The sequence below is a fragment of the Salvelinus sp. IW2-2015 genome, linkage group LG26 (genome assembly GCF_002910315.2).
Source record: "Salvelinus sp. IW2-2015 linkage group LG26, ASM291031v2, whole genome shotgun sequence".
Taxonomy (NCBI): domain Eukaryota; kingdom Metazoa; phylum Chordata; class Actinopteri; order Salmoniformes; family Salmonidae; genus Salvelinus; species Salvelinus sp. IW2-2015.
Window position 1 is genome coordinate 14,688,376 of NC_036866.1, and position 22,356 is coordinate 14,710,731.

At 43.2% G+C, this 22,356-nt stretch overlaps 1 protein-coding gene across 1 annotated transcript in view; it reads left to right on the plus strand.

Moving 5' to 3' along the window:
* The window catches only part of LOC111952863 (protein kinase C-binding protein NELL2a-like), a 94,330-nt gene extending 75,230 nt beyond the window's left edge, over positions 1–19,100 (plus strand). Inside the window, exons 16-20 of the mRNA XM_023971821.2 lie at positions 9,960–10,100; positions 10,885–11,078; positions 11,845–12,021; positions 18,133–18,357; positions 18,601–19,100. Of these exons, the coding sequence (XP_023827589.1) occupies positions 9,960–10,100; positions 10,885–11,078; positions 11,845–12,021; positions 18,133–18,357; positions 18,601–18,642 (779 nt within the window). The 3' untranslated portion in view covers positions 18,643–19,100. The remainder of the gene's footprint in view (positions 1–9,959; positions 10,101–10,884; positions 11,079–11,844; positions 12,022–18,132; positions 18,358–18,600) is intronic.
* The last annotated feature ends 3,256 nt before the right edge of the window (positions 19,101–22,356 follow it).

Sequence of the window (22,356 nt, forward strand, 5' to 3'; positions counted from 1 at the left end):
CTGTCAGAGGAAGGCACTGACTCTATGCACACACACTGGACTCTACCCACAAACTCACACATACTTACACTGACAGCGAAACACACACACACTACATACGCATAACACATGCATACTAATGCCACACACACACTTTCACACTCACCACATACGCTGCTACTACTGTCTATTATCTATCATGTTGCCTAGTCACTTTACTCCTACCTATATGTACAAAGCAACCTTAATTACCTCGTACCCCTTCACATCGATTCGGTACTGGTACTCCCTGTATATAGCCATGTTAATTTTAGTGATCGTTATTTGTTTTTCACTGTATATTTATTCATTTTATATGCAGAACCAGTCAAAAGGTTGGACAAACCTACCGATTCAGTGGTTTTTCTTTTTTACTATTTTCTACATTGTAGAATAATAGTGAAGACATCAAAACTATGAAATAACACACATGGAATCATGTAGTAACCAAAAAAGTGTCAATTTGAGATTGTTTGAGATGTTTTGAGATTCTTCAAAGTAGCCACCCTTTGCCCTGATGACAGCTTTGCACACTCTTGGCATTCTCTCAACCAGCTTCATCTGGAATGCTTTTCCAACAGTCTTGAAGGAGTTCCACATATGCTTCCACATACAGCAGCCAACATGCTGAGCACTTGTTGGCTGCTTTTCCTTAACTCTGCAGTCCAACTCATCCCAAACCATCTCAATTGGGTTTAGGTCAAGTGATTGTGGATGCCAGGTCATCTGATGCAACACTCCATCGCTCTCCTTCTTGGTCAAATAGCACTTACACAGTCCTTGTCCTGTTGAAAACAAATGATAGTCCCACTAAGCACAAACCAGGTGGGATGGCGTATCGCTGCAGAATGCTGTGGTAGCCATGCTGGTTAAGTGTGCCTTGAATTCTAAATAAATCACTGACAGTGTCACCAGCAAAGCGCCCCCACACCATCACACCACCTCCTCCATGCTTCACGGTGGGAACCACACATGCAGAGATCATCCGTTCACCTATGCTGCGTCTCACAAAGACACGCGGTTGGAAACTAAAATCTCAAATTTGGACTCATCAGAACAAAGGACAGATTTCCACTGGTCTACAGTTGATGTTGAGATATGTCTGTTACTCTGTGAAGAACTTATTTGGGTGCAATCTAAAGTGCAGTTATTCTAATGAACTTATCCTCTGCAGCAGAGGTAACTCTGGGTCTTCCTTTCCTGTGGCGGTCCTCACGGAGCCAGTTTAATCATAGTGCTTGATGGCTTTTTCGACTGCACTTGAAGAAACGTTCAAAGTTCTTGACATTTTCCGGATTGACTGACCTTCATGTCTTAAAGTATTGATGGACTGTCGTTTTCTCTTTGCTTATTAGAGCTGTTCTTGCCATAATATGGACTTGGTCTTTTACCAAGTAGGGCTATCTTCTGTATACCATCCCTACCTTGTCACAACACAACTGATTGGCTCAAACGCATTAAGAAGGAAAGAAATTCCACAAATTTAATTTTAACAAGGCACACCTGTTAACTTAAATGCATTCCAGGTGACTACCTCAAATCAAATTTTATTTGCCACATGCGTCGATAACAACAGTTGTAGACCTTCCAGTGAAATGCTTACTTACAAGCCCTTAACCAACAATGCAATTTTAAGAAAGAAAAAAATTGGGAAAAAATAAATAGAAGTAACAAAATTAGTTGAGGTAATATGTACATGTAGGTAGAGTTATTAAAGTGACTATGCATAGATAATGCCAGAGTAGCAGCAGCATTAAAGAGGGGGGGTAGCCATTTGATTAGCGGTTCAGAAGTCTTATGGCTTGGGGGTAGCAGCTGTTAAGAAGCCTTTTGGACCTAGACATGGTGCTCCGGTACCGCTTGTCGTGCGGTAGCAGAGAGAACAGTCTATGTCCAGGGTGGTTGGAGTCTTTGACAATTTTTGGGCCTTTCTCTGACACCGCCTGGTATAGAGGTCCTGGACGGCAGGAAGCTTGGCCACAGTGATGTACTGGGCCGTACGCACTACCCTCTGTAGTGCCTTGAGGTCGGGGGACGAGCAGTTGCCATACCAGGCACTAACCAGAATGGCGCCGACAGAGAGGGCCGCCTCACTATGAGTCCATAGCGAATTTTGCAGTTTTCGCACACCACCCAAAGCTTCCGAGTATAATACTCGCTAATGTCCAGTCTCTAGATAACAAGGTAGACAAAATTAGGGCAAGGGTTGCTTTCCAGAGAGACATCAGGATTGTAACATACTCTGTTTCACAGAAACATGGCTCTATCGTGATATGTTGTCAGAGTCAGTACAGCCACCGGGATTCCCAGTGCATCGCGCAGACAGGAGTAAACATCTCTCCAGGAAGAAGAAGGGCGGGAGATGTATGTTTCATGATTAACTACTCATGTGGTAATTGTAACAACATACAGGAACTCAAGTCCTTTTGTTCACCTGACCTAGAATTCCTGAAAATCAAATGCTGACCGTATTATCGCACAAGAGAATTCTCTTCGGTTATTGTCACATCCGTGTATATCCCCCCTCAAGCTGATACCACGACGGCCCTCAAGGAACTTCACTGGACTTTATGCAAACTGGAAACCATATGTCCTGAGGCGGCATTTATTGTAGCTGGGGATTTTAACAAACTAAATTTGAGAACAAGGCTACCTAAATTCTATCAGCATATTGATTGTAGCGCTGGCATAAAAACTGGATCCCTGCTACTTCCACGATGCATAAAAGGCCCTCCCCCGCCCTCCTTTCGGCAAATCTCACCAAGACTCCATTTTGCTCCTCCTTCCTATTGGCAGAAACTCAAACAGGACGTACCCGTGATAAGAACTATTCAACACTGGTCTGACCAATCGTAATCCACACTTCAAGATTGTTTTGATCAGCGGACTGGGACATGCCCGGAGGTAGCCTCAGAGAATAATATTGATTTATACGCTGATTCGGTGAGTGAGTTTAAGGAAGTGCATAGGAGATGTTGTACCCACTGTGACTATTAAAACCTACCCTAACCAGAAACCGTGGATAGATGGCGGCATTCGCGCAAAACTGAAAGCGTGAACCACCGCATTAACCATGGAAAGGTGACAGGGAATAGGACGAATACAAACAGTGTACTTCTTCCCTCCGCAGGCAATCAAATAAGAAAATGTCAGTATAGAGACAAAGTGGAGTTGCAATTCAATGGCTCAGACACGAGACGTATATTGCAGGGTCTACAGAAAATCGCAAAAAATACTTACAAATAACTTATAAAAAATAAAACAAAGCACGCAAGACTATTAAAGATGTCATCCAGAAAAAAAAAGAATAAAATACAAAAAGACTACAAAAATAAAACCAGCCACGTCGCAGACACTGATGTCTTGCTTCCAGAAAAACTAAACACCTTCTTTTTCCGCTTTGAGGATAATACAGTACCACTGATGCGACCCGCTAACAAGGACTGTGGGCTCTTCTTCTCCGTGGCCGRCGTGAGTAAGACATTTTAAGCGTGTTAACCCTCGCAAGGCTGCCTGCCAGCACGGCATCCCTAGCCGCGTCCKCAGAGCATGCGCAGACCAGCTGGCTGTTTTGTTTACAGACATATTCAGTCTCTCCCTATCCCAGTCTGCTGTCCCCACATGCTTCAAGATGGCCACCATTGTTCCTGTACCCAAGAAGGCAAAGGTAACTAGTCAAGGATAATATCACCTCCACTTTACCTATCACCCTAGACCCACTTCAATTTGCATACCACCCCGAAAGGTCCACAGACGATGCAATTGCCAAAACACTGCACACTGCCTTATCACATCTGGACAAGAGGAATATCTATGTAAGAATGCTGTTCATTGACTACAGCTCAGCATTCAACATCATAGTACCCTGCAAGCTCATCATTAAGTTTGAGGCCATGGGTCTCAACCCCGCCCTGTGCAATTGGGTCCTGGACTTCCTGACGGGCCGCCCCCAGGTGGTGAAGGTAGGAAACACCATCTCCACTTTGCTGATCCTCAAGCTACTTTTATGTCTGTTATAGATTATGGGGATATTATCTACATGCATGCTACGGCATCCACACTGAAACTGCTGGATGCTACTTATCATTTAGGCTTAGGTTTATTACGGGTGCTAGCTACAGAACTCACCACTGTGTTTTATATCCAACTGTGGGTTGGACTTCGCTGTCCATGATCTCGTGTTTGTCTATAAAGCACTTCTGAATAAACTACCTTCTTATTTATCATCACTCATCAACATTATAATTCATAAAACCAGGTCTCAAGTGGATTACACTTGAGGCCCCTGCGATCTCCACAGAGTTGGCTGCCTTTTCCTGTTACGCTCCTTGCTTATGGAATAGCTTGCAGACCAAATTTAAACTTGAGACTCTTGTCCCCCTGTTGCCCATTTTAAACTTTTATTGGAGGATTTTTATTTTTGTATKGCTTGTAACTTCTTTGGGGAATACAAGTTATTGTGCTATTAGGGGAATAACCTATGTCTAAATGTAACAATCTCCTGCTGTATTGTTTTGTGTTATCTGTGATCGTTTTATTTGTCTTGTGTAATTTCTTAATAATTGTACCTAAACTGTATATGTATAAGCAGGGCCCAGCTGTAAAGGAGACCTTGGTCTCAGGCTGTGTTCCTTGTTGAAATAAAGGTGAAATAACACTGGGGCCCCACAAGGGTGCGTGTTCAGCRCTCTCCTGTACTCCCTGTTCACCCATGACTGCGTGGCCATGCACTCCTCCAACTCAATCATCAAGTTTGCAGATGACAGCGATAGTAGGCTTGATTACCAACAATGACSAGACAGCCTATAGGGAGGAGGTGAGGGCACTCGGATGTCAGGAAAACAACCTCTCACTCAACATCAACAAAACAGATGATCGTGGACTTCAGGAAACAACAGAGGGAGCTCCCCCCTATACACATCGATGAGACAGCAGTGGAGAAGGTGGAAAGTTTTAAGTTCCTCGGCACATCACGGACAAACTGAAATGGTCCACCTCAAACAGACAGTGTGGTGAGAAGGCGCAACAGCACCTTCTCAACCTCAAAAGGCTGAAGTGTGGCTTGTCACCTAAAACCCTCACAAACGTTTACAGATGCACAATTGAGAGCATCCTGTTGGGCTGTATCACCCGCCCACAACCGCAGGGTTGTGTTCAAAGCTGTCTTTAAGGCAAAGGGTGGCTTCTTTGAAGAATCTCAAATATAAAATATATTTTGATTTGTTTAACACTTTTTTTAGTTACTACATGATTCCATATATGTTATTTTATAGTTTTGATGGATTCACTATTATTCTACAATGGAGAAAATAGTCAAAATAAAGAAAAACGCTAGAATGAGCAGGTGTGTCCAAACTTTTGACTGGTACTGTATATTATCTTTAACTCTGCATTGTTGGAAAAGGACCCGTAAGTAAGCATTTCACTATTAGTCTACACCWGTTGTTTACGAAGCATGTGACAAATACAATACAATTTGATTGATTTGACTTTGTGCAAACTGGAAACCGCAATTCCTGAGGCCACATTTATTGTAGCTGGGGTCTTTGATAMAGGAAATCTGAGGAAAACACTCCCGAAATTCTACCAACACGCTTGACCATTGTTACTCTCACTTCCGGGACAACTGCAAGGCCCTCCCATGCGGCAAATCAAATCACGCCTCCATCCTGCTCCGCCCCGCCTATAAGCAGAAGCTTAAACAGGAAGCACCCATGGTAAGGTCTTGTTCTACGTTGGTCTGAACAATCGGAATCTATGCTTCAGGATTGTTTTGATCACGGGTTGCGTCTGGGAATAGTATCAATGTAAACACTGACTCAGTGACTGGGTTCATCAAGAAGTGCATAGAAGATGTTATTCTTACTGTGACGATTAGAACTCCAAACAACGTGGATAGATGGCAGCATTTGGCAAAACTGAAATCGCAAACCACCACAGTTATCCACGGCAAGGTGACTGGAAACATGGAMGTGTAAAAACAGACCAGCGAGGACCTCCGTAAGGAAATCAAAGATGCAAAACGACAGTACAGCTGGCTGGAGTGTTTACAGACATATTCAATCTCTTCCTATCCCAGTATGTTGTCCCCACTTGCTTCAAGATGTCCAYCATTGTTCCTGTTCCCAAGAAAGCAAAGGTAACTTAACTAAATTACTATTSCCCGGAAGCACTCACTTCTATCATCATGAAGTGCCTTGAGAGGCTAGTTAAGGACCATATAACCTCCACCTTATCTGACACCCTAGACTCACTACAATTTCCATACCGCCCCAACAGATCTACGGACGACGCAATCGCCATTGCACTGCACACTGCCCTCACACTGCCCTCCAAGCTCATCACTAAGCTCAGGGCCCTGGGTCTGAACCCCTCTCTTTGCAACTGGGTCCTAGACTTCGTGACTAGACAACCCCAGGTGGTGAAGGTTGGCAGCAACACCGCCACACTGATCCTCAACACGGGGGGCCCCACAGAGGTGCGTGTTCAGCTTCCTCCTGTACTCACTGTTCGATCATGACCGCATGGATACGCACGTCACCAACTCAATCATCAAATTTGCTGACAACACAACAGTGGTAGGCCTGTTTACCAACAAAGATGAGAAAGCCTACAGGGAGGAGGTGAGAGCCTTGGCAGTGYGATGCTAGGGACGGGGCCGCAGTGGAGAGGGTCAAAAGCTTCAAATTCCTCGGTGTGCACATCACTGGGAACGTAAAATAGTCCCTCCACCCTGACACTGTGGTGAAGGCGGCGCCACAGAGCCTCTTCAAACTCAAGAGGCTGAAGAAATTTGGCAAAGACTTCTACAGATGCATCATCGAGAGCATTCTGTCAGGCTGTATCAYGGCCTGGTACGGCAACTGCACTGTCCGCAACCGCAGGGCTCTCCTGAGGGTAGTGTGGTCCGCCCAACGCATCACCCGGGGCACACTCTCTGCCCTACAGGACATCTACAGCACCCGGTGTCACAGAAAGCTCAAGAAGATCATCAAGGACTTCAGCTACCCGAGCCATGGCCTGTCCACCCTGCTACCATGGAGCAGGCGGAGACAGTACAGGGGCATCAAAGCTGGGACAGAGAGAAGGAAAACAGCTTCTATCTCCAGGCCATCAGACTGTTAAACAGTCATCACTAGCCGGTCTCCGCCCAGTACCCTGCCCTGCACCTTAGAGACTGCTCCCCTATGTACAGAGTCATTGAACACTGGTCACTTTAATAATGTTTACGTAATGTTTATTTTTCTGAAATCGTTTTTGTAGTTAGGAACAGATGAGATTTGCATTCCTGCATCATTATTCTGTTAAAATGTAATTGATCTCTGAAAAATAACTAATTGATTATTTACTTTATATATACATACTGTATTCTCAACATAGTTAATCTTACTGTATATATCTACTGCTGTACATACCTTTTTCCTACATTGTGACACAAATCCAATTCAAGTCATGGTACCGATATTAGCATTTTTCGCACATACAGTTCAAATCATCTATACAGTGCAATCGGAAAGTATTCAGACCCCTTGACTTTTTCCACCTTTTTGTTACGTTAGACTTTTTTCAAAAATTGATAAAATATTGTTTGCAAATATGTTTGCAAATGTATAAAAAATAAAAAACAGAAATACCTTATTTACATAAGTATTCAGACCCTTTGCTATGAGACTCAAAATGTAGCTCAGGTGCATCCTGTTTCCATTGATCATCCTTGAGATGTTTCTACAACTTGATTGGAGTCCACCTGTGGTAAATTCAATTGATTGGACATGATTTGGAAAGGCACGCACGCACCTGTCTATATAACCAAGCCATGAGGTCGAAGGAATTGTCTGTAGAGCTCCGAGACAGCATTGTGTCGAGGCACAGATCTGGGGAAGGGTACCAAAACATTYATGCAGCATTGAAGGTCCCCAAGAACACAGTGGCCTCCATCATTCTTAAATGGAAGAAGTTTGGAACAACCAAGACTCGTCCTAGAGCTGGCCGCCCGGCCAAAGTGAGCAATCGGGGGAGAGGGGTCATTCTGATAGAGCTCCAGACCTCCTCTGTGGGGATGGGAGAACCTTCCAGAAGGACCACCATCTCTGCAGCACTCCACCAATCAGGCCTTTATTGTAGAGTGGCCAGACGAAAGCCACTCCTCAGTAAAAGGCAYATGACAGTCCGCTTGGAGTTTTCCAAAAGGCACCTAAAGAACTCTCRGACCATGAGAAWCAAGATTATCTGGTCTGGTGAAACCAAGATTGAATTATTTGGCCTGAATGCCAAGTGTTACGTCTGGAGGAAACCTGGCACCATCCCTACGGTGAAGCATGGTGGTGGCAGCATCATCATGCTGTGGGGATGTTTTTCTGCCACAGGGACTGGGAGACTAGTCAGGATCGATGGAAAGATGAACAGAGCAAAGTACAGAGAGATCCTTGATTAAAACCTGCTYCAGARCCATTTAGACCTCAGACTGGGGCGAAGGTTCACCTTCCAACAGGACAACGGCCCTAAGCACACAGCCAAGACAATGCAGGAGTGGCTTCGGGACAGGTCTCTGTCCTTGAGTGGCCCAGCCAGAGCCTAGACCTGAACATCTCTGGAGAGACCTGAAAATAGCTGTGCTGCGACACTCCCCAACCAACCYGACAGAGCTTGAGAGGATCTGCAGAGAAGAATGGGAGAAACTCCCCAAATACAGGTGTGTCAAGCTTGAAGCGTCATAACCAAGAAGACCCGAGGCTATAATCGCTGCCAAAGGTGCTTCAATAAAGTACTGAGTAAATGGTCGGAATACTTATGTAAATGTATATTMAAGTTTTTTATTTGTTATACATTTGCTTAAATGTCTAAACCTGTTTTTGCTTTGTTATTATGGGGTATTGTGTGTAGAGGAATATAATCAATTTTAGAATAAATCTGTAATGTAACAAAATATGGAAAGAGTCAAGGGGTCTGAATACTATCCAAATGCACTGTAAGTGACTTTGTTGAGTTTCACAATCAATTTTAGATACTTTTAGATGATTTGGACACGATAACATGTACCAAGACTTGGATGAGATGTTTGCCACAAATCCTAAAACATTAGCATTTGGAAACAGTGCCAGAGAAAGTAAACCAAAATCGTGGATTGCTGTCAAACCTTGTCCATAGACTGCTTACAGTGTAAGGAAACCAATATGTAATTTGGGTGAACTATCCCTGATAAGTGCCTAATATCCACAACATTTCTGCTGGATAAATTCTAATAAAGGGGTGAATGCTCATTAGCCAATAGATCGTAATCCTATTACTGCTGTGGCAGAGGGAGAGGACAAGAGGAGAGGAAGGGAGAGGAGACGAAAGGGAAGGGGAGTAAGGGGAAGAGCAGAGAGGAAAGGAGAAGAGAGGGAAGGAGTAGAGGAGAGAATGAGGGGACGAGGAGGCCTGACCTGGGCCCTCCAGGGGATCCTGATGTGTTCTATTCTGTCTGGACTCTGGGGGAATTGAATGGGAAGGTCACTGATAGTACAGGGCAATTTTCATAATGAGGGACTCTGATAATGCATCACACACGCACACAATCATAAAAATTCCATCCGTGCCTACACAGACACATTTAATCACTCTGCAACCTGGGCCCTTACATTTAGCCCCAATCCCGTAATCACTAGCTAAGCTTTTCTCATCTGGCCAAGCCAGTCTAATTAAATATTAGTTGAAATATTAGGGCATCTTCTTATTCAGTACTCACATAAATCCAGTTGATTTGAGATGTTTAATTTATTTGCACCTCGTTCCTTTGTAATAAACGGATGGTCAAGTTGTTGTTTGTCTAAATAAATTGTCACGGTCAATGTTGAAAATGCCTGTCAGGCAAGAATGAAGCTAAATTCGATACACTGTTCCAAACTTAGGGAGATAGAGGTCTAGTCCTCACTGTTCTCTCTCTCTCTCTCTCCTGACAGACATTGATGAGTGTTTTCATGGTTTCGTGGAGTGTGATGACAAAGCCATCTGTGTCAACCTGCCCGGCTGGTACCACTGCGAGTGTCGGGATGGCTACCACGACAACGGCTTGTTCTCTACTAATGGGGAGTCGTGCATAGGTGAGTTGACTCGCTCCTTTCATCACAAGACCAAAAGAAACACTGCGGTTGTAGGCAATCTTTATTCACCTWGTCACATATGATAATTTATATTGATATCACATGCATAGAGTATACCTGCACACTAGTTTTTTTCCCCCATTATTCTAGTCTAGTGTATTCTAACATTGATCATAGCAGCACATCTAACCATTGCAGAGCTAGAAATTTCCTTGGTCTTCTTTTGACCAGTTGTTTTTGCTGTCGGGTGTGGGTAATAGTATGTTTGGACTGGACATAYCATTACTGGTGCATTTTCCTCAAAATCCCTGTCTGCTTTTTACTGCTCATTCAATCTTTCTGGAACATTCTCTGAAGCTGCCTGACAAGAGCTTGTCACATGTCAAAATGGAGGGAAACCCTTATGCAGTTACGCCTCAGTAGTGACAGTACTACAGCTCTGTGTCTGTCTGTCTGTCTGCGCTATAGACAGATTTGACCTGTCAAGTCTAGCCGATCCACACAGAGCACATCAGAGACTGTCAGAGAGGTGAACATACTGTGAAGAACAAAGCCAACTGCAGTTATAATTTGATGAAAAATGGTCTCTGGGGGGACGAAATTACAAAGTGTTTTGACAAGAAAGCCCACTTTAGTTTACTGAGGCTGAGAGCTGTTAGAATATAATACATGTGCTTCCTTTGTATTTTTTAAAGCAGTAAGATGCATGTGAATTTAAGCATGACCTACAGCATTTTACCTGTGTTGAGCATATGCCTGAAGTCATCTCTCTGGCTCCCTACAGATATCAATGAATGCAAGACTGGGAGGAACACCTGTGCCAATGACACGGTGTGCTTCAACTTAGAGGGGGGCTATGACTGCAGGTGCCCCCACGGGAGGAACTGCACCGGAGACTGTATTCATGACAACAAAGTCAAACACAATGGACAGATCTGGGTGCTGGACAATGATAGGTGCTCAGTCTGCTCTTGTCAGGTGAGACAAAGAGGATGATGGGTGAAAAAAACAATGGTCAGGTCAGGGGCGTTCTATTGGTTGATGTAAAGCATTATGATGACTTTATTAATTCAGTTAGTTATATGATTAATACAGGTCTGAAGAATTTAGATGTGTCTAGAACCAACTATTTGGAATAGTTAGTTTTTAATTAAGCAAAAAACCTAACATTTATCTAAACATTATTATGCTACAGTCTTGTCATGTTTAGTCATTTAGCGTTTACTTTTGGATAATGTCTGGTGTATGGGAATGCTTGCAGGTGATTATAGAGGATTAGTATGGGTATTTAACAATCAAGCATCATATTATTCATTTGATTAAAGAGGGCAGAAATGAAGCTTTAATGAAATTAGTCATTTTAATTGATTGGAGAAAATGAGAACCTGCCTGTCAGAATTAGTAGTATTGAACGGCTGAGCAAACAGAGAAATGAGTAAACATGTTATTGTTTTGTAATGTTCACGGTCAGCTAGTGGAGAGCAATGGTAATGTTGAGTGTGTGTAATCAACCAATAACCAAGGTCAACAACTAGCAAATATTGAGTTTGGGTTATGGAGACTGTACTTTACAATAGTCGTTCAAATCAAATTGTATTTGTCACATGCACTGAATACAACAGAAATGCTTACTTACGAGCCCTTAACCAACAATGCAGAGTTTTAAAAAAGTAAGTTAGACTGTACTTTACAATATAGTCAGTTGATTGACAGACAGTGTATCGCCCCCCTCCCCTCTGTGCAGACTGGCCATGTGATGTGCAGGAGGATGGTGTGTGACTGTGAGAACCCGACAGCTGACCTGTTCTGCTGTCCAGAGTGTGACCCTCGCCTCAGCAGCCAGTGTCTGCACCAGAACGGCCTGCTGACCTACGGCAGTGGAGAGTCCTGGGTGGAGAACTGCCAGCAGTGCCAGTGTCTGGTGAGTACCAATAATACACACCCTATAAATAGATAGAACACACTGTACTGGACTCTGCTTTAAATCAAATCAAAWTGTATTTATCACATGCGCTGAATAACACTGGTGTAGACTTTACAGTGAAATTCTTGCTTACGAACTTTTCCAAACAATGCAGAGTTAAAAAAAATAGTATCTAACACAWGAGGAATAAAATAAAATACGCAAGAATGGAGCTACAGTATATACAGGGAATACCAGTACCAGTACTTTCGTAATTAAAGTACGGGAGATACTGTGTGTGTGTGTGTGTGTGCTGTATACAGATTTCTATGTTCACAGGTCTCTATGCCCTGCAATATATATAACTGAATTACGATGTGTCAAGAGCGTTCTCTATTGAATCTACTCAAAGAAATACGCACTGTTTGCATTGACTCTCTCCACTGTTGACCTTTTCCAAGGTTCCCGCATCCCTGCTGTTCAAACAATAGGAAGGCTTTTTTACGAGGATTTCACACTAAATCTGACAGAACATCACATCCTACCGCCTTCAATAAGCCTTTCAGACGCTCTTCACCACCAGCCATATGTTTATTAAATGCAAATGTCACACTTGGCATTCACCCTGGCCATTCCACTCCCGGATAAAAGTAACACTTAGCTGCATTTTTGTCAATCTGCCTTTGCTTCGACCCATAAATCATCTTTAGCTTTGTTGTTCTGCCAGCTCTCTCCCGCCCGCCCGTTCCCTCGGAGGAGTGGCATTACCGTTGGTTCTTTTTTCCCTCAGATCAAACAGAATGTTGTAGCCACACATACAGCCTTCCCACCTCACTCTCCTTCTGTGATTAGCATATGCATGCACACACATACATCATGTTGCACACACACACATCATGTTGCACACACACATACAAACACAGCTACCAGCCAAAATGGTATAAACAGCAGCACACGAAAGAGAGGAGTGGAGGAGAATGGTGAGAGATACGCGTGGGATCTAGTAGCGTGACCGCGACGTGAAATGAACCTTGAATGCCTACACAGTTAGCAGAGCCAGAACCATACTGGCCCTGGTCTGCTCAGCAGAGAAACGGACAAGCAATTCTCTAAGACAAAGATACAAATCCCCTTTTAAATTACAGAATATGAATACAGAATATGAATACAGAATATGACAGAATATGGCTCTTTGACGTATGTATCTCTGAGTTGCTACTATAGGTATTGGACGTAATGGGTATAGGATACTATTATAGCCTTAGATTTGGAGGAATGAAAAATGGTTGGTGTTCGCCACGCTGTTGTCTAACCAAGGCAAATTTCTGGCAAAGCTCCCTAAACCAAATGTAATTCACTTGTAAATGTAATTCTCCTGAAACACGCTGCAACATTTATGCCTTTTTATAGGACCATCTTCTGTAAAGCGTACTGAGATCTAAAAACATGATTMTTTTTAAGAGTAAGAGTGGCCTATTTAGAAACATATCAGTGACTTACCCACCTGCCAGGGCTCATGTAAAGGTGATTGAAGGACATCACATACTCTATTACAGGGTTCTTCAACCCTGTTCCTGAAGAGCTACCCTCCTGTAGGTTTTTGCTCCAACMCCAGTTTTGACTGACTTCATTCAGCTTATCAACCAGCTAATTATTAGAATCAGGTGMGCTAGATTAGGGTTAGAGCGAAAATCTACAGGGCGGGAGCTCCTGCTCTGTCATGTTACACGTCAATATGCACAGATACTAGTCTCCCTTTTTCTAGATGTGATGGAGACCTGAGTCTACAGCTACACCCACTGCCTGTGGCTATGATGAAAAAATTCTGCTACAGAGGAACCACACTTCAAATGTTTACAATTAATGACACATTAGCATGGCATGGGCCTTTATTTTATAGCCTGACTAATTTACTACAACATCACATAAATGCCGAGCTAGCTGATTTTCGGGTATATTAAATATCCCAATTGGAGACTTAAATAAAGTCAAACTCTTGGCTGTTTGGAGTTTCTGTGTGTGTGTGTGTGTGCGTGTGTATGCGCGTACGTGTGTTCACATTCGCGCACATGTGTGTGTGCACGCATGCATCTTTGCATGCATGTGTGTGTGTGCAGGGGTGTATTTATTAGTCAAAATCCGTTGCAAAACGTTTAGTCTGTTGCAAAATGTTTTGCAAAATGTTTTGCAACAGAAACCATTCATCGTTTACTCGTTTACTCTTTACTCTGAACCAAATGGAAGCAAACAGAGCAAACGGAACAAAACGGGGAGCGCCAGAGCAAAGGAGCAAACAGAGCAGCTGCATCRCCACTTTCAAAATAGATGCAAACGTATGTTTTTGAACCCCCAAATTCCCTTTCTCCTTCATTYCTCACTCACTCAATTGTGTTCTGACCACTCCCTCTACACATGCATCCTGAGTGTGCACACAAGCTCCCGTTAGGACTACAGAAATGGCTATAAAAACATATCTAACTGATGGGATAGACAAGCTACATCCCTTGCCAAATGACAACAGTTTTATCACAAATTCTAAATTGACTGGTTGATTGAAGTTGGGAAATATGTGTTCAAACAACGAGCTGCAGTTTTGGAATAATTGCATCCCGTCTAGGCTACTTTGCAAACTGCTATTAACATTTAGAATTGGTTAACCTGGGGCTAGGCTATAACCCSCCTAAACATAGACAGGTTCCACACTGAAAATATGCAAAAACAGTTTGATAAATACAAAGAGTGTATTTTCATCAGCATCATTACGCTTAGGCCTACTCACAGATGTTGTGGCTGTAATTCATCACCATTAGTCCATCAATGTGGAATTGTCCATTTAGAACATTCAAAAGAACAGGCTTACTGAACAAAAATATAAATGCAACATGTAAAGTGTTGGTCCCATGTTTCATAAGCTGAAATAAAAGATCCCTGAAATGTTCCATATGCTCAAAAAGCTTATTTCTCAAACATGTGTGTTTACATCCCTGTTAGTGAGCATTTCTCCTTCGCCAAGATAATCCATCCACCTGACAGGTGTGGTATATCAAGAAGCTGATTAAACAGCATGATCATTACACAGGTGCACCTTGCGCTGGGGACAATAAAAGGCCACTAAAATGTGCAGTTTCGTCATACAACACAATGTCTCAAGTTTTGAGGGAGCGTGCAATTGGCATGATGACTGCAGGAATGTCCACAATAGCTGTTTCCAGAGAATTTAATGTTAATTTCTCTACCATAAAATGCCTCCAACGTCGTTTTAGAGAATTTGGCACTCCGTCCAACCAGCCTCACAACCGCAGACCACGTGTAACCACGCCCCCAGGACCTCCACATCTGGCTTATTCACCTGCGGGATCGTCTGAGACTAGCCACCCGGACAACTGAAGAATTTCTGCACAAACTGTCAGAAACCGTCTCAGGGAAGCTCATCTGTGTGCTAATCGTCCTCACCAGGGTCATAACCTGACTGCAGTTCGGCGTCGGAGCCGACTTCAGTGGGAAAATTCTCACCTTTGATGGTGACTGGCACGCTGGAGAAGTTTGCTCTTCACAGATTAATCCCGGTTTCAACTGTACCAGGGAGATGGAGTCGTGTGGGCGAGCGGTTTGCTGATTTCCTACATTGTGAACAGAGTACCCTATGGTGGCGGTGGGGTTATGGTATGGGCAGGCATAAGCTATGGACAATGAACACAATTGCATTTTATCAATGGCAATTTTAATGCACAGAGATACCGTGACGCGATCCTGAGGTCCATTGTTATGTGATTTATCCGCCGCCATCACCTCATGTTTCTGCATGATTATCTGTACACAATTCCTGGAAGCTGAAAATGGCCCAGTTCTTCCATGGCCTGCATACTCACCAGACATTTTACCCATCGAGCATGTTTGGGATGTTATGGATCAACGTGAACAACAGCGTGTTCCAGTTCTCGCCAATATCCAGCWACTTCGCACAGCCGTTGAAGAGGAGTGGGACAACATTCAACAGGCCACCATCAACAGCCTGATCAACTGATCAAGATGTGCCGTGCTGCATGAAGCAAATGGTGGTCAGACCAGATACTGACTGGTTTTATGATCCACGCCTCTACCTTTTTTTTGAAGGTGTTTGTGACCAACAGATGCATATCTCTATTCCCAGTCATGTAAAATCCATAGATTAGGGCCTAATGCATTTATTTCAGTTGACTGATTTCCTTATATGAACTGTAACTCAGTAAAATCATTGAAATTGTTGAATGTTGAGTTTATATTTTTGTTCAGTGTAAATGGAACGTCTGTATATCAAAAAGAAGAGCGATTTTGGTTTGTAACCCTGGAAAAATGGTCTTTCAACTCGCCAAATTGAGCCCCTTTTCAATTGATCCCTCTTTGAGAATAACTGCTCCAAAAGCGAGATGCGCATCTGGAAAAATATTCTGTCATATTTTATTCTGTTATATTACGTCATGTTTTGTACTATAAAATAGGTGAGTCTTGACTGTGAACTGGGCTCGGGAAATAAGTATCTTGTCTGCTAAATTAACAAAACAAGGCTATGCCATTGCGCAGCCACAGGCTTCCACAAGCAAGCGCCATTGCTGAGGTTACTGCCTTTTTGAAGATTGTGTTCCACGATAATATAACCCGTTGATATTATGGTTTCATCAAATCAACWGCCTCGATTCGTCGGCATGGGCTCTACAAGGTGTCAAAAGCATTCCACAGAGATGCTGGCCCATGTTTACTCCAATTCTTCCCACAGTTGTGAAGTTGGCTGGATATCCTTTGGGGGGTGGACCATTCTTGATACACATGGGAAACTGTTGAGCGTGAAAAACCCAGCAGCGTTACAGTTCTGGAAACAAACGGGTGCGCCTGGCACCTACTACGATACCCCATTCAAAGGCACTTAAGTCTTTTGTCTTGCCCATTCACCCTCTGAATGGCACACATACACAATCTGTCTCAATTGTCTCAAGGTTTAAAAATCCTTCTTTAATCTCCTCCCTTTCATCTACACTAATTGAAGTGGATTTAACAAGTGACATCAATAAGGGATCATAGCTTTCACCTGGTCAGTCTATGTCATGGAAAGAGCATAATGTTTTGTACACTCAGTGTATATGGGCAATTTAGCAATTAGGATTTGTTATCTGTAATGGCTATGATATATTAGGCATTGTTGGCCTATAGATAAATGAGCAAAAACATTTCTGGCCATGTGTCCTAAAAATATATTTTTTATTAGAGTACTTGAGTTCAATATAATTTATTATGGCAAAACCTAATAAAAATTGTTGTGTTCTGTTCATCACATTGAATTTTTTCAAACATTTTTGGGGAACCCCGAATTTCAGACAGTCTGCCACCCATGGAGGRACCTACCTGCATTTGTCCAATAGAAGCTCGGAAAAACGTTTTCCGTTTTGAGTGAACGGTTTCCTTTGCAAAACATTTGCAACAGATGTAAAGTTTTGCTAAGGAAACCGACTAATGAATACACCACGTGTATGTGTGTGTGTGTGTGTGTGTGCTTGTGCTCTTTTTCCAAGGAGGTGTAAACCACAAAAGCTCAGGGATGAAAAAATGTTAACAGAACTAGGTCATGCAGAATCATAGCTTAACCAGGATCTATAAAGTTGGCCAGAATATATGACATGTATTCACTGGGTTATTGAAACGACTGCTGGAGAAATCCAATAAGGCGTTCTCTGCTACAACTGTGTAGTGATTAATATAAGAGGGAGTATGAACGGGTGACCAAAACAACTCCATTAGGAAACACATTTAGCCCAGTGTCTGAAAATGTCTTTCTTCTCATACTGCTACTCCTACGCAACAACATATTCTTAGCCCCATGTACTGTACATCTATGATGTATCAGGACAAAATGTCTATTTTAATGACTTCATCAGGGTGGTATAGAAGTATGCCTAAACATTTGGCAAGGGGCAGGATCTATTCAATACAATTGTAGGGGTGATGGGCTGCACATACACGTGGTTGATACCATTCCATTGGCTCCATTCCAGCCATTATTATGAACCGTCCTCCCCTCAGCAGACTCCATGGGTATGTATCATTGTATTGTCCCCGTGATATGACTCCAGTCTGTCTTTCTGTCTCGCCCGTCCACAGCAGGGGCAGGTGGACTGCTGGCCACTGTTGTGCCCCCATGTGGACTGTGAATTCACGGTGGTGCCCGAAGGCGAATGCTGTGCCCGCTGCGTCACTGATCCCTGCCAGGCCGACACCATACGCAACAACATCACCAAGACGTGCATGGACGGGCACGGCATCCAGCGCTTTAGCGGCTCCTCCTGGGTCAAACACAGCACCGAGTGCACCCTCTGCCAGTGCAAGGTAACAGCCATGGATATTCCTTATATCTATGCAGACTTCAGCCAACTATACCCCATGTTGGCGCTAAACACTCCATGACTATCGAAATTCTAAATGTCAAACAAAGTTTGCCTTTCAGTGAGAAATAACAGAACATAATAACAGAACCTCATTCTGCAGTAGAAAAACTTCAAAGAGAAGAACTGTATTGTGGTTAAAGTCTAACAGTGACCCACTCTAAAGTCTCTCTCTCCTCTCTTTCAGAATGGACATATCTGTTGCTCAGTGGACCCCATGTGCCTTTAGTTCCTGAAGCTCTGAAGGCACCTCCCTGTACAGTGTTATCCATGTAAAAACAACCAGCGTTTTCCACCCTCCAGCCCAACGTCTTTATACCAAATACAAAACATGTATYATAGAACACAGATGGACTACAGTACCCACAAGCCCCCTCTGTGTTCAGCCTCACCAATCAGGGTGACCTGTGTGCATTGAGGAACACCCCCAAATCATCTGCAACATGACGCTGTAAAATACTATTATACTGGCATGAATGTGCTCGATGTAGAAACATTTTGCTCATTTCTAAACTCTTTAAATCTCAACGATATCCTAGATAGCGGTTGTTTTAGTGTAAGTTTCATTTGCTACATTATTAAAGTTGTCTATATTTTGTGGTCCTCTAGCATTATTTTCTATTAATCTTTTACATTTATTTCCAGGCTTGTTAATGTGTAATGGTGAATAAAGTATTTCAATTTACATTAATTGTTTGAGCTTGTCTTTTTTAGGATGTTGTTGTGTATTAGTCATTAGAAACCATCGATCTCCTACTTAACCACGACTTGTGTCTGTATTCATATGAAGTCAAAAACTTATCCTCTCAGGTCTCGTGTACCCGAAAATTCAATCAACACAGATGACAAATCGCTTGAGCTTTGCCTTCCCAGACCTCCCCACTTCCTGTGAAGAGGATAGCGAGGTGAGAGTTAGTTCATGTCAGAACACATGTTTGTGTGACAGTGTGTTAGAGCAGAAAAGAGGAGAGGAAACTCAGCCTGACACCAGCAATCACAGCCTATCAGTGGTACCTACACATCATCACGCCTGACCTTTCACATCAAATATTAATTGAGCAGGTGGACTTCCTCTGTCTGCACTGCTGCCGGTGTACATGGTGCTGGTGATGATTACATAGTACAKTGCAGGATCCAGAACCATCCAGATCAGTCTGATTTTGAATGGATAATTGGAAGGTGTTTGAAGTTTAGGATTTTAAGGATAGCATTTTGAGGGTTTGTACTAGATTTGATTGAGAACTTTCATTTGTTCAATACATTGAGCATCTCATTTGTGTATACTGTGATACAGTATACACAATGTCCCAATTGGTTTGCTTTGCTTCCTTCCACTGGTTCCAGAGGTAATGGTAATACTTGTATGATTCAGAGTACAGTGCTTTAAACTCCTAAAATAATTAGCATATTAATATACAGGCTGGCTGGGAGGAATGAGTTGTGCCTGAAGAAGACTAACCCACTAATTCCCTGGGTCTCCCTAGCAGCAGCTTCTTACATGAACAAAAACAAAGCGGAACCGACCCATGGAGCACATTGTTATTCTACCATTTCCTCTCCTCCCTCAGTGGAACATTTGCCATCTCTCTCTCCTTCGAAACGTGTTATACCTGTCAAATGATGAATATAGACTACTGTGAACGTGTGCCTGACTGCAATGAAAGCGTGCGTGTGTGCGCATGCGAGTGTGTCTGGTTTGTGTGTGTGTATATGTGCGTCCGCAGTGGCTGGAAGCACACTGGCAAGGGCACCATCTGGCAGGCTTTGGTCCAGTGACTGCAAGCCGGTGGTGATTCCTAGCCGGTGGTGACTCCTAGCCGGTGGTGGCTCCTAGCCGGTGGTGACTCCTAGCCGGTGGTGACTCCTAGCCGGTGGTGACTCCTAGCCGGTGGTGGCTCCTAGCCGGTGGTGGCTCCTAGCCGGTGGTGGCTCCTAGCCGGTGGTGGCTCCTAGCCGGTGGTGGCTCCTAGCTGGTGGTGGCTCCTTGCCAGGGGCACAGGGGTAGTGGCACAGCGGGGCTAAGTGGCTGTCCAGCTGGCTCCTAAATGTCCAATTCTCCATGGTGGGGTAAGTTGAACTCACCGCAACAGATGTCTCCGCCCACATTACTGCCTGTCCTGTGTTCATTACTAATGGACACTTATATTATTGGGTTTGGCAAAGGCAGGAGGACTAAGGCAGTGGAGCAGCGCAATAGTTTTACGTGGAGATCTGTAAACACTGTAGCCTTCATAAACCATTAGTTTACAACATGCGTGTTAGTTGACATTGACAACTCTCAAGGCATCAGAAGGGTAATGTATTGGATGTCAGTCATCAGACATTATTGAACCCTTTCATAGATCTTGGACGTACAGTGTAGAATGCTACAGTAGCTTGATTCCTCTGCAGGGGACCTGGTTCATATTCTCTGTGTGTCAGAGGGAGCAGCAGAGACTCAACCTCAACTCTTTAATTATTAATTGGGAAATTTGTTAATATGTAAATCCAAGACAGTGCTGACTCTATGTATAGCAAAGCCTCCAATTATCACTATGTCCGGATTTAGCCTACATTTAACTAGGTATGACATGCAGTATGTGCTTATCTGGCAAAATAGTTGGTTGGTTGAATGCACTAAAGCTGCAGTCACTTATTTTTGATTCTCCCAACAAGTGTTGTGTATTGCATCAGTAAGTAAGTTAAGGGAGGTGTCAACACTCAAGGCTACACTAGCTGAGAAACCATCTCCGCTACATAGCCATACAGTATATGTGCAGGTATTAGTTCCACAGTGTGCAACCACCATTGCTTAACTCAAAGCACTTCATCCTCGCTGATAAAAATGAACTCTCGCCACCTCTCTATTCCAAAGAAAAGGAAGCAGAAGAAAATCAATCGGAGTAATACTTTTTTTGTTGTCCGTCAATCTCTCTTCCAAGCGAGTGACTGGATATAGGCTACTCAGAGACTAATCTGAGCCCCCCGTCTCACTGTTAGGCATCAGAGGCACAGTAGGAATCAGACAGGGATAACATCATCACCCACAGCGTCAGACACAGCTGACAGACTGAGACTGTCTTCAGACCAGTCAGTCTCATGGGGAAACCACCCTGCCTCTGTCCTGACTGATGGATTCACAGGAGACTCACAGTTCACAGACATGAAGTTGAACTAAAATTAGTTTGAAGCCAATTCTTGCAAAGTTGCATGACTATTCCTCACTTACAGAAGTGCCTACTTTACCCATCTCATTTTGGGAGTACACAACTTGGGCACAGACGTCCCACCTTTCTCATCCCGAACATTATTGAAACTCTTGGTTTGATGATTTCCCTCACTTACTGCATACACCCATAAATCAATATCTAATTTCTCACTGCAGTGGCACACTGGGAATGGCTTCAGCGTAAGACCTAGCACTCCAGCTGTAAGAAATATGTTTCCCTTAGCCAACAAACTACACTGTAGAGTGACTAGTTGATGGTTTGACTGCCCAGTTTGACTTTTAGAAGCATTCTTGTACAGCTCCGTGCCCCCTATGTTTGACATGGTCTGTATCTTTGTAAACTAGCTACAGTATATTGTATTCTGTATCAACAAACGACTAAACTACAGAACGTCATTAGTGAGAAGAGGGCTAATCATGGCCTAATGGCATGAACAGGGCTATGTTTATGTGTAGATAATATCTTTCTCTCATATCTTACCTTGTGTAAATACAGTACTACTATAATTATACTATCTCTCWCATTTTCCAAGTTTTATTAGTTGTATGTACACCTGGTATACACCATCCAATGAAATGTTTACTTGCAGGTTCCTTCTTGACAATGCAACAGTAATCTTACATATTCCATGTAACTGGGTCAGCAGCTGTATGAAGTTGACCTGAGGAGTTGCTTGGCAACAGTGTCAATGCGCGCTATATCTACTGTATATAAAATATGAACTAGTTTCAGCA